This window comes from Anopheles arabiensis, chromosome 2 (genome assembly GCF_016920715.1).
Source record: "Anopheles arabiensis isolate DONGOLA chromosome 2, AaraD3, whole genome shotgun sequence".
NCBI lineage: Eukaryota > Metazoa > Arthropoda > Insecta > Diptera > Culicidae > Anopheles > Anopheles arabiensis.
In genome coordinates this window covers 51,620,768-51,634,074 of record NC_053517.1, presented here as the reverse complement: position 1 = coordinate 51,634,074, position 13,307 = coordinate 51,620,768, and the positions used below count along the sequence as shown (strand labels likewise).

General features: G+C 46.1%; 1 protein-coding gene across 2 annotated transcripts in view; it reads left to right on the top strand.

Moving 5' to 3' along the window:
* LOC120896973 overlaps positions 1-13,288 on the top strand; it is a 136,083-nt gene extending 122,795 nt beyond the window's left edge. For both annotated transcript variants that reach the window (XM_040301525.1, XM_040301524.1), the window contains exons 6-9: positions 3,384-6,428; positions 6,517-6,707; positions 9,241-9,540; positions 10,200-13,288. In XM_040301525.1, coding sequence (XP_040157459.1) covers positions 3,384-6,428; positions 6,517-6,707; positions 9,241-9,540; positions 10,200-10,353 — 3,690 coding nt within the window. In that variant the 3' untranslated portion in view covers positions 10,354-13,288. The remainder of the gene's footprint in view (positions 1-3,383; positions 6,429-6,516; positions 6,708-9,240; positions 9,541-10,199) is intronic.
* The last annotated feature ends 19 nt before the right edge of the window (positions 13,289-13,307 follow it).

Sequence of the window (13,307 nt, the reverse complement as noted above, 5' to 3'; positions counted from 1 at the left end):
TACTTCTTGATCCATTTTCAGCAGTCGTTGTGCAACTATGCACATAAGTGCAGTGTGTTGGATTTGGCTAAAATAAAACTTTTTGAATTAAATTCAAAACAAAGCAACCGATGCGTATGCGTTGTGGTTGAAATATCATACAAAATGCATCCTTGGACAGTTTAGTCTGTTTAGACTTTACTGAGTGTACCGTTACGGACTCGTGACCTACAGAAATTACATGTTGTATGTAATGGTAGCATTTTACCTGGATTTTTGTAGAATTTTTTACCCATTTACGGCGAAACAAATATTTGAACTTATTTATAAAAAACCGTAAAATACTTAAGTTGGGACCGAAACTATACTTAGACATGTTTGTGAATATTTTGTCATGTTGGTTTTCTATGTTGTTATACTTTCTTGAGTAACATTCCTCAAATAGATGTTCAACCATGTCTGGGCCTTGTAGTATTCCGTGTTACATGACTACCAGCTGCAAAGGCTAATTTAAATATAAAAATCGTATATCAAAGTACTTTTTAAAGAAATTAAATTTACGTGACGTGCTATACTCACGAATTAAACGAAAAAAATCAAAGCCACACATCAGTGTTGAATATTACTAACTAATAGTCAGGTATAAAATGAGATCTTTCCGATTGTCTATCAAGATTATAATTATTTCAAGTCTTCTACGCTGAAGACAATATTCTTAATCTTCTAGTAACCTATTGTAATGCCTTTCCTAGATCTCCGGAGGGACACGTTAGGGAAAATGTAAAAAAAATCTAGGGAAACTTTTAAGTTTAAATCGATTTTTATGCTGTTGTTTTTTTTAAAAAATAAAAAACATGTTTTTTTCGTGGAATTTTGAAATGTTCGGGTAAGACGGACACTTGTTATGGGAAAAATGGACACCATGAAGGTTAAGATGGACACCTTTAGAAAACGCTGAAAATTGAAGAGGTTTATAGTATGTTAGCATATCCTATTGCTTTCCACGTCCTGGTACGTGCATAAACCAATTCTTGGCCAATTTCAACGACGATTCTTTCATCCGTGAATTTTGTAGTAAGTGCCACTTCTAACATATGCAGAATCTAAGGCTTTTTTTGAAATATCGGACACTGCCAGCTGACGTTGCTCCAGCTTACAGAATAACAGTCTAAAACTTCCTTTTAGGAAAGTACCACGCTGAAAGTCCGCGACCCAAGCATTTTTAAGGAACTTGTGAAGCCATTTTTTCCATTGTAGTTTGAACATTTTGATATTGGTAATCCCATAGAATCTCACATCTATACCTGAAGGATGTCATATAAATGCCTCTTATATTGATTGAAGTTGTACACGTCGTGAAAAGATGTTGGATTTCGTGAAGTGCCTCGCCAGCGTCGAGCGAGTAATAGCATAATGAATGGCTGGTATTTTGACCGGTGTTCCGTTTCTCGCTTATTTCAATACTTTCTCTAGTTGCTGGATGGTATATACATTTGAAATTCCGGAATACCTTACAAATATTTAAGGCATTTGATGAAATTTATTCACCACCAATTATTATAAGAAGTAAAATAAATCAACAAAGTCGGTGTCCGTCTTTCCCTACGGCAGACTGTCCGTCTTTCCCGCTTTGATGTCATGATGCATATATCGCCAGAAAAATATTTTTTTATCGCTTTCATTGTCATTTTTTCGCCAGTTTTTTGCTTAATAACCAAGACAAATCATTCAGCTAAAGATCCAAAAATATACACAATGCAAGGTACAGTGCTTAAGATCCGCAGTAGTCAAATTAGATCCACAATCGCGAAATTTGAATCGCGAAAATTGGATCAAGTCACTTGCTGAGTAGCAGATTTTTGGATTTACATATGAGAAGTGCATGAGTAGTACGAGTTTCAATAATTATTCAGAAGCATAGCAATGTCGAGATGACCAAATTCAATGAACAACACATTCAGGCTTATTCTAGTCTGAGCATGATTCGATTCGAGTCTAGAAAATTAACTCCAAAGTGAGCTTTTCCATACAAATAAACACTCAAAATTCGTCAACTCGACGTCCAGACGACTCAATTATAAGAATAGAATACGCCTGATTGATTCATTATCAGAAAAACATCTAGGAAAAGAACAAAACGCTTTAGGTTGTTCAGTTGTGTTCGGGGAAACAAGTTCAATATTTGTGCAGGTTCAATAAAACGATTGAAAGGGGAATTGCAATACAGTGCTGTCGTTTTTACTGAGAAAAAATGTAAAAGAAAAATGAATTGAAAAGCAAATTTTACCCACAGCTTTCCAAGTAGCACCTCGAAGGCCTTTTTTCCCGATGTACGATGTGGTTTTCTACATGGAATCAATTCAATCGAAACCCTGTTTGCCCATACTCTTCCCACTTCCCACCAATGACAATTAGTAGACAGCTTCCATTAACAGCAATTCGATCAGATATCAATACAAAAATGTTTTTCGTAAGCAACGCATCTAATTAATTTGCCAGAAATTATTGGATGGATAAATGTGAGGTGTATTGCAATTTAATGGAAACATGATTGCACCACGCAATACATTTACCATTAAACTACACTCCACCTTATTTGAATTTTGCCTTTTTGTTCGTAAGAGTTATTGGGATATAGTTCGAATAAACACTCTTGCACTACAGGTTGAAGCATTATACGCCGCTGTTGTACCCAACAACATCAATTCCAGTAATCCCGAAACTGCAATTATGCTGTTTCAAGAATATCCCGTACTGGTCATCCTGCATCTCGGGAATGCTCGTGCGTAACAAACGCGCACCCGTCCTGATGCAAATCTGCACACCACCAACGGGCGTAGCACTGTGAGCAATGCAATGTAATCTTTGGCTCAGGTAGAACGATATGATCATGCAAAGGTGATTCACGTCGAGTGGTGGCCGAAGGGGGAAAAGCCCAACTGAGCAGGAGGAGGCGAAACCATCCAACTTTATTGAGCACAATTTCCCTCGGTACGGACCAAACTTTTGCCCAGGTTTGAGTGTGTTTTTTTTTTTGTTGAGGGGGACAGAGTCGTTGCCAAGCTCCTCCAACCCGTTGTGTATTAAAGTTTGAACGCATGCGTTTGCGCCGGTACCATCCTCTCCCCTCGGCGGCAGAAGAGAAACGCGCACATGCTTGCGTAACTTGTCATTATTTAAATTGATGGTTCACGGTGTTCGGGGATTTTCCCTTTCGTCGAATAACGGCGGCCCAGAAATAGGCTCCCTTCGTGGAACCATCGGGCCAAATCCCCCTCCCCTCTGTCCTAGCTTCGCATCTGTGCGCCCACCGCGGAGCCGGCTGCTGATAATTCTTAGTATTTCAACAAAATTAACATTTCTAACCGAGTCTATTTTACCGTTTCTCTCTCCTCTCCCTTTAGTGCTATCCAACGAAATCGCAACCATCATCACAACCGCCACCCAGCCAGCTGCCTAACCCAGCCCAGCCAAAGTCGACGACGCAGAGCACGGCGAGCAGCGCGACCCCGACGACACCGGCGCCCTACCGGACGGACTATGAGCTGTCCGGGTCGTACGTGTCGCTCGAGTGCCCGTCGCCGCCCGGTCCGCCCGCCTGCGGACCCGACGGGCGCCGGGGCGATCCGCAGGCCCGGCTGGCCAACTACCTGCGCACGCTCTACACGGAACTAGCTTTAAAGGAGCCGGTGCTGCCGAGCTGGGTGCACCCGGTCGCGCCCGGCGTCCTCTGTCCGGCCCGGCTCGAGCCCGAGCTGCGCCTGCACATACACTCGCACGGTCTGAACGAAGCGATCGGAGTCGACCAGATCCTGACACCGGTGCAAACCAAAGATGGGCCGTTCCTGGAGGCACCGCGCCGCGTGCTGATCGAGTGTCCGCCCTGGGTGACGCGCGGTGCCCTCGCCCTGCGCATCCTGCACGGCTGGAGCCGTGAGCCGCCCTGGCCACCGCGCGGGCAGCCGGTAGCGCTTGCCCTGTTCCTGCCGCTGGCCGAGCTGCGCGGCACGATCGCGAACTACATCGGCAAGGAGCTGCTGCCGCGCGGTCCACCCAACCCGTTCGCGAGCGGGTTCGGCGGGTTCAGTGCGGCCTGGAACTCGCTCGAGGCGCTCAAGGGCAAGCTGCTGATCGTGCTCGACGGCTACGACGTGCAGTGCAAGACGCGCAAAAGCAAAACCATGCCCAGGGACGTGATCGACCTGCTGGAGGGACGGCTCTTCCCGGAGGCGCGCGTCATACTGATCAGCGTGACCGCGTCCTGCACCGAACTGCTGCCGCTGATGCAGCGACATATCACGTTCGAGGGGCTGGTGTGGGGTCGCTCGGTGTCGCTGCTGGGCGGCGGGCAGTGGGGCGCCCCGACGCGCCTCATCGACACGGTGCAGTCCTGCCGGCAGCTGCGCAACATCGCGCGCACCACGCTCGGCTGTCTGGCGATCGCGGCCATGTACGAGTCGTCCGGCGGCGAGCTGCCCACCGACGAGCTGGACGTGATCGCGTCCGTGTTCAACTGCGTCGCGGCCAACTCGTCCCACACGCAGGTCACCGAGCTGGGCCGACTGGCGCTGTTCTGTCTCAAGACGAAGCGCTCCACGGTGACGGCGGCCGAGCTGAAGATGTACTGCTCCGCGCCGGAAACGAACATCGCCGGCTGTCTCGATCGGGCGCAGCTGTTCGGCCGCACCGCCAAGCGAAAGTCGGACCACTACTACACCATCATCTGTCCCGGGCTGGCCGAGTTCCTGGCGGCCAACTACATCGTGTCGCTCGCGAACCGCCCCGGCCTGCTGGCGGCGGAGATCGCCGGCCTAGCGGTGGGCGACGAGGTGGAGCCGGAAATCCTGAAGGTGCTCAACTTCTCGATGGCCCTGCTGGGCGCCCGGGCGCACCTGCTGCTCTCCAAGCTCACGCCCCTGTGGCTCAGCCCGCAGACGATCTTCTCACTCGCGCTGGCCGGCGGCGAGACGGAGGCGAACCTGACGGCGCTCTGCGAGATGCTGGGCATCTCCAAGTCGCCCCCGGTGCCGCCGCTCGAGGCCAAACCGATCTGGGTGTCGATCAAGTCGACGCTGTCCGAGCTGCAGGGCTGGGGTCTGGCGTTCAAGAGCCCGACCTGCACGCTGAAGAACCTGGAGCTGGTGTACCAGATGGAGAAGAACCTGCTGCTCGAGTCGCGCAACGTGATGGACATCTTTCTGGACGCGCTGTCCAAGAACGAGAGCGTCACCACGCTGCGCATCACGTCGCTGATCGAGAACGAGGTGCGCGACTCGGACATCAACTATCTGGCCAGCTGCATCTCGAAGGCGCTGCTCAAGCCGCGGCTCGAAAGCTTCGAGCTCATCCTCACGCTGCTCGAGGAGGACCCGCCCATCCTGAAGCTGCAGTCCGTCGTCACCGCGCTCTGCCGCACAATACCGCGTCAGCCCAAGCTCAGCAACCTGTCGCTCGACCTCGGCCTGTGCACCTCCCAGCTGGTGCAGATCTGCGCGACGCTCGAGAAGTGTCCGCACGTCACGCGCCTCTCGCTGCCCCATTTGCGCTGCGAGCGGGGCGCAGTGGGGGCGCTGGCTGCGCTGCTTACCGTGCGGCCGCTGTCCTACCTGGGGCTGCCGTCGAGCTGGGGCGCCCGGGACGACCCGCCGTCCTCGAGCGGGGTCAGCATGGGTTCCGGGTCGGGCAGCAGCAGCGGCAACTCGGGCCTGATCAAGCAGTCCTCCCTGACCGGGGCTCCCTCGCCGCGCTCCTACCCGGCCGGCATCTTCTCGTCGCTGCCGCGCGGCGTGCTCAGCTCCACCGCCAACATGGGCCGGTCGGCCACGCTGCCCCGCCAGCCGATGGAAGGCCCACCGGACAAGCGCAGCACGGACTCGGTCATTTCGCGTACCTGGTACCCGACGCCGGCTTGCGACGGCGGCCCGCACAACTCCGGCACGCTACACGAGCTGCTGCTGGCCGCCCGCGACACCTACTCGCGGCTGCACGGGCTGGACCTCAGCAAGGCACAGCTGTCGCTCGAGGACTCGATGTGCCTGGGCGAGACGGTGCGCGTGTCGACGACGCTGCACTCCATCAAGCTCGAGGGTGCGTCCCGGCTGAGCGAGATCCTGCCCACCGTGCTGGGGGCCAGCGAGTCGCCCTGCCTGCAGATGATGAGCCTCGGATCGCCCCGGATCGCGCTCGAGGATGCCGCCGTCGGCATGTCCGCACGTGCCTTGGGCAGCTGCATCACCCTGCGCCTGCTCAGCCTGGACGGCTGGAGCTTCAGGATAGAGAACGTCGGGACGCTCGCCTCGGTGCGGGGCTTCCTGTCGCTCACGTCGGTCCGCGAGCTCGGCCTCAACAACTGCCGGTTGAACATGTCCATGTTCAAGAGCGATGTGCCCGTCCAGTCCGGTGCGTACGAGTGCCGGTCCGTCGTCAACCTGAAGCTGGCCGGTGCACAGGTAAGTGCACATGCCGTTTGTTCGCTGCACGGCGACACTCGTATTTAATCGGTCGCTCCTTATCTCCCATCTCCCGATTTCCCTGCAGATCATCTTTGCCGACCATCTGTCGATGAAGGGGCCGCACATGTTGCCGTACCTGGTCGGGTTTGTGAATCTGCGGGAGCTGGACCTTTCCGCACCGTCCAGGACGGGCTTTGGCAGTACGTCCTCTACGCCGCTCATACTCTCCGACAAGGACATCGTCGCTTTCTTCAACACGCTCAACAACCACTTCAGGTACGTTGCATACGTCTCATTACTCGTGAGTTTACCGGCAATGACTCTAAAATGTCTATGTCTGTTTAGTTATTTTTAAGCTAAGCGGGGCAGAAACCATTTATAATAAAATACGATAATTGAAACTATTCGTGTCAGAAGGAATTGCTTCATTAGTTAACGCAGTTGCTTGTGTTGATTATTTTGATTTTGATTTTGAATTTTGATTATTTAAGTTGTCCTATTGGAAAACAAACAATTCAATAACGTGGTAATTTAATGAAAGTGATAATTGGAATTTAATTTACAAATCTCAAACACGAAGACACATGATTACCGGACGCATTCAATCTCTGTGTGATGTTGCTAGTGATAGTTGGTTCATTTCGTTTATGCTTCTTCTGATTGGCGTAAACGTGCTACGAGGACATGCCGGCCTATACAGGCTTTCAAGACTTTATTCAATACCACGTAGCCGGATAGTCAGTCCTTACTACGGGGGCACTGTCCATTCCGGGCTTGAACCCATTACGGGCGTGTTATTGAGTTGTTATATTAAGACACCACTTTTCGAGAAACGGTATTTTATTGTACTTGTTACCGCTCTCACGTTACAACAGAAGAGAAGAGCGATACCCACCACGTGCACACTTATATATCCTGTTGTGAGTGCCCCGCTTGAGCACTCCCTAGCTAATGAGTGTTTTATACTTAACGAAAACTACTTACAGTGCTACCTAAATTATGTCGACACAACAGAGTCGTTCGAGTTGACGAATGTACCATTTTTGACTTCTTTGAATAACAGACACAGAAAATGTGAAATATTGTTCGTTGTAAAAAATCAAATCGTACCTAATCAATTTAGAACGCTTTTTTGTATACAATGTTTGCTTATTTTTACAAAAGAAATAGAATATTAAATTTATCTGCTGAGGAATTCAATTGCCTATCGTTTATGCATTGAAAAGGATTTCAAGCCAAATTCAAACTGCTATTTTCAACAATTTACATTCGTTCAGTTTCCACGAACTGTGTCCAGGAATTACAAAAAAAGGATCTTAATTATAATTAGTTTAGTTAATACATCTTTAGTTCAATGAATATCAAAAGAGTTACTAAATTTGATAGGAAATGATATTCAATTATATTAATGTTGGTAGTCACTCAAATAGTTTAAAGCTTGAACAATCATACCTTCGCATAATTGGTAAAAAAGCTTAAAATAACGGTTTAATTTCAAACTACCCTTTGTCTCATAAATTATAAAAGTACGAATCACATAAAATTATAATGTTTGTATAAAGGATTCAACTTCAACAAAAGTGCATTATCAGTAATAAGACGAAATAGTAGTGCTTTAATTTGGCGGAAGAAATAGGGTCGATCTGGTGGTAGGTACAGTCGTCAACTCACACCGCTTAGCAACATACCCGTCATGGGTTTAAGCCTCGAAGTCTGTCCTCCATAGGCCTGACTATTCTGCTATGGTAATCAATAAGTCATTGAAAGCCAAACCCACTAGTGGTACAGAGGCAGGCCTTGACCGACAACGGTTGGTTGTGCCAAAGGAGGAGAAGAAGAAGATACTTTGCCGACAGTTGAAGGTGCCAAAAACTGTACTAGGTTATATTGCAATCTTAAGCGACCAACAGAATACTATGGTACATATTAAGCCGGGATCGTGCAGGCCAAAAAATATCGTTTTGAAAGAGAGAGAGAGAGAGAAAGAGAGAGAGAGAAAGAGAGAGAGAGAGAGAAAGTATTTTTCAAATTTATCTTATGTTGCCTAAGGGTTTCCTAAGGCCTAAGGATTAAGTATTTTGAAATAAATCGCTTTGTGTAGGCGCTACTGGCGCATCGTGTGGAAACAAAACCACCCAAACTTGGCGCGGTCTTTTTATTACTTGTTAACAATTTTACTTGATGTTTTTTTTTCATTATTACAATTGGAATTGTTCCCGATGATATTTATCAACCAGAAAGAGGTACAAAAAATAATCCTACGCAAAATTTTCCATAATCTCATTATCATCTATTCGTGAGCACGTTATATTTTTGTATTTTCCAAGAACGACTATCACGCAAATGGTTCAAAAGCACACTCTTTGTCTAGCCTTTAAGGTGGAACCAAATTATTAAAGAGATTTTAATTAGTCTTGATTTGCGAAAAAAAACTAACATCATTTGCTATAGATCGTGTTTCGTTGCATTATAAACGCGCAGTATTGGACCAGATGTGACTATGGGCTCGAAGATGTAACCCTTCATTAAGCATCTTTAGTTCCTTCTGCTGCAAAGACGTATTGTCACCGTTACAGCTCTACAAATCAGTTAAATCAGTAATAGATAAATAGATCGCCAAACGATCCGAGTATCGCTCAAAACAGATGAATTAAATTGATATTAAATTACGAATAAGAGCCAACCACCAACTACATTGGACAGATCAACATTTAATGGAATCTATTGGTCAAACCATGTAAAATTGGGCCTAATATTAATTGAAATATTAACTTCTCTAATGACCTCGATTACTCTTCCAACTTTGCAGCCATCTAAACACACTGAAAATGTGCAACTGGATCATCCACCTGGACGAAGCGGTGCGGACACTCAAGTCCGTCTCGAAGCTGCTCAAATCCAGCCCGCTCAGCCACATCAAGCTGGACGGCGTGGTCGTGATGGACCGGCCGAAAAAGCAGCGCATCGAGCCCCAGTTTCTGCACGCGTTCCTGGCCAACCTGCCTCTGCTACGATGGCTCGGCACCACGCTGCACGGGCTTAGCGAGGAACAGATAACGACGCTCGGCAACTACTGTGGCGATATGCGCGGCATGGAGATCGACGTGAGGTAAGAGCAGTTTTGCATTTAAAGCACGGGATGGGGAAGCGTATCACGTTTCTTACAAGAATCGTGAACGAGTAACGTGTGCGGTAAGGGGGCTGTAGCATGTGTGTGTGTGTCAGCAGCAGATAATGGCATCCTTCCGTATCTACTTGACATTTGAAACCTCCTTCCCCCAACTCAGCCCGAGGTACATTAAGTGTGTGTGTATGGGTATGTGTGCTTACTTTACATTTACGAAACATGCGGAAGGAGAATTTACCACACGAAAAAATCGGACACAAATAAAGAGCTCTTAACATTTTAGTGACACGCTTGACATGTCGGGTAATAAACCATTTCCTCGGATACATTTCCGGGGAAAGCTGTATTGCAAAAAAAGACGAGAAAAATCGAAGAAAAGTATGCACACACATGCACAAAAGCTTATACAAGCAGCAAATGGAGGAAAATCTGAGGCACACCTACGCTCCGTGAGCTTTCCGGTCGTTTTCGCGCTCGAAAAATGCTCATGCCATTTTCCCTTACTTCTCAAAAGTGTCGTCTCAATATTACGCAGACTTTACTCATTTCTTACCGTACCGAAGTTTCAATTTTCTAATACTCCTTTTGCTTCCATTTTTTCTCTTCCTCTACACCCTCCTGTTGCCCCTCTCTCTCTCTAGATTATCCGACTCGACGATCGAAAATGCGCGCCTGATGACAAGCAGCCTCGGAATGGATGGCAAGTTTGACATTCGCGTCTCCACGTTCGGTACCACGAACAGCATACTGATCCACATCGAGAAAACTTCGACGAAAAGTTTATCCCGTAAATAATAACTAGAGTCACGATTTATGGTTCTGCCGCACGCCGCTCACTGGGTGGGGCTTGGAAATCGAAGGCTAGATTTCAGCCGGAATAGCCGGATAGCAGGAAAGGATTTTGGGTAGGATTATAACGGCCCGAAGCGGTGGTAGAACACACGCTGGTCGTCGACACGTGGATGTGTTGTGTGTGTTTATGTGTGCTTTTAGTGAACAGATTGATGGGAGGGATGGGAGGAATTACAGCCAGACCCAGTCTCAGTGTAACCGCGATTGGCTGGCACTTCACCATGCGGATGCGTTATTCCGATTTCATCTGTTAGGATGTCTTTATATCTTCTCGACTCTTGTCTTTTGGCGCACTATCAAACACTTGCTCATCCCTCTCTCTCTCTCTCTCTCTCTCTCTCTATCTCTTCTCACACTTTCTCTCTATCACTCTTTCGCTGTTAACGCTTATCACCTTTGAAAAATGATCCCAAACCAACTGAGAGTCATGGATCATATTCATGTAACATGTTATTGCAAGGGCTGTATAGTTGTTGCATAGTTATGGGCTTATCGATACACAAACCACATTTAAAAGAACAACAGATCTGTACCGGCAAGCAAATGCACTGAATAGTAAAACCATCTTTACAACTCGAAAAACAACCTATCTCATCAAATCTGCTAGAGTAAATTCTTATTTTGGACCTTTGTTAGAACAATTGTGTTCTAAATAGTTTATCAAATTTGCGTAACACAACACGCTCGAATCGATAATTGTTGGGTGAGCTTTTGTAGCAAAAACGCCGGTAAAAGCTTTTGACAAAAGCGTAACTCTAGTTTTCTTTTATCTCGTACATCTTGCATGCATGCATTGGTGGGTATAGGAATTTTAATTATCATTTTTTTCGGAACTTCCCTGTTGCTTGACACAGTATTAAAAATACCAATAAAGTATAGAAGCATTTTTGCTTGTTTTTTTTTCTGGCCCTGACAACATCAACTCAAACGGTTTCTCTTGAACACACCTTCTCCTGACGAGCTTTCGAACACATGGTTCTCAGCTTTTCGCCTGCAACTCACATTTTCAGGTGCATAACAAACAAACAAAAATGCATACCTAAAAGTAGATCGAAAAAAGAGACCCCAATTAACAAACGTGCAGCGCCATGCACGATGAAGTACCAAAATTGAGTAAAAAACTTGAAAGGGCAGAGAGGGAAGTGGTATCTTTGAACAAAAAAAGGAAAAAAAAACGTACAAGCGTAGTAGAAAGAAGACAATATTGTGAAAAAAAAAGATTATGATGCGTGTTGAAACTTGAATATGAAATATTCGTTTAATTTTTTTAGCTATTTATATACACGAAGAAATGAAAAAAGGAGAAAACAAAACGGTGAAAAAGCGTACTACAACAAAGCGACGGAAGAACAAAGGAAGAGTCGAGAGAAAAGAAGGGACAAAAGAGGAGATGATGAGATGAGAAAAGTAGAACTAAAAAAAAAAAATAATACACACACATGTATAGGAGTTAAGAAGGGGAGCAATATTGTATTTGTGGGCTTGTTGCTGTTTAAAATAAATGTCCTTGTGTCCTGTGTCGTGCACTCGTCTCTTCAAAAGAACAGTGTGGTTCAATAACAGGAGGGAAAAGATGTCGAAATTACACACACACATACATTTAGATAGGCTTGCGATAGGAAATTGTAAATGCTTCCCTAAAGCAGTAACGAAACGTGTTTCCTTCTCTCTTCGCATGCAGAGAAAGAGAGGTAGAGGGAGAGAAAAAAACACACGCACACACAAGGAACTCAACTTCCTTAGATTTGTACATTATAAACATTTTATCTGTTGTGTAACGAGGAGTTTCAATGTTGATGTTTAACAAGCCGCCCAATAAGGCGCATATAAGATCAGTTAGTGCGATAAGATAAGAGGAAAAGCAAACCGCGGCACTGCAGCACGAAGATGCATGATGATCGTTGTATTTTAAGCTGAAACCGATCGTATTTGTAAGACAACGTAGAAAGTATTCTAAACTAAAAAGGAAGACACGTGTCTGGTTGTGGGTATGCGTGCGCGTGCGTGTGTGTTTGAATATGCGCAAGTGAATGTTTGCTACAGGCGCGAATAATAAGTAGTTCGCAAACGTTCGCCTCATAAAATGAATGGATTGAGAGAAAAAAGCGACCCTGTACAGTAGTGTCGTGCACACCTCCTCCTGGTAGGAGGGACGCTGCAAGTTGTATAAGTTTTAAGTATTATTTATCCGGTGTTGCCTAACGTTACGATCCGATGTCGATAGTTTATTAAGTGCCGCCGCGTTCGTGTTGCGCATATATTTATCAGCTTTATTTCTACTTCTGTCCATGCTCGCCTGTGAGCAGAGGCTAGGAGGAGTTTGTTACAATTTAATGCACGTAATTATGTTGTACGGTTAAAATGTTAATTTTAACCATTCACAGACATTAAGAAAAGGGAAGAGCTTTTGTACGGCTGCATTGCTCAGAGTTACGGCGGCGCGGGAAATGGTTTTAGCTAACGTTTATCACACCCGCACAGTTGCTGTGTTGTGAATCATTGGGTCTAAACACAAACAGAAAAAAAATGATAATGTTTAGCAGAAAAGGTGAACAATAAAGGAATCTATCTTATAAATCTCAATTGGCGCCCGAAAACAGTGTCGATTTTCTATTTCAAAACATTGCTCATAGAGTGCGGAATCAGTTACAAGTGAATACTAATTTAGTGTATGACCTTTAAGAGGAAGCTATTGCAGTGCGGAAAGCATACCGTCAGGAGCAAATCGCTCATTTCTCGTTTGTACGGCAATGTTTTCTAGGGATCTGTTAACGTATCCAGTTGGCTAGTACTGTACCGCACACCCATTGTTAATGTTTAGCTTCACTGGAAAAGATGGAAACTTTTTTTTAAAATAAAATTTAAATGAAACTATTTACTTCCCGCAGGCTATATCT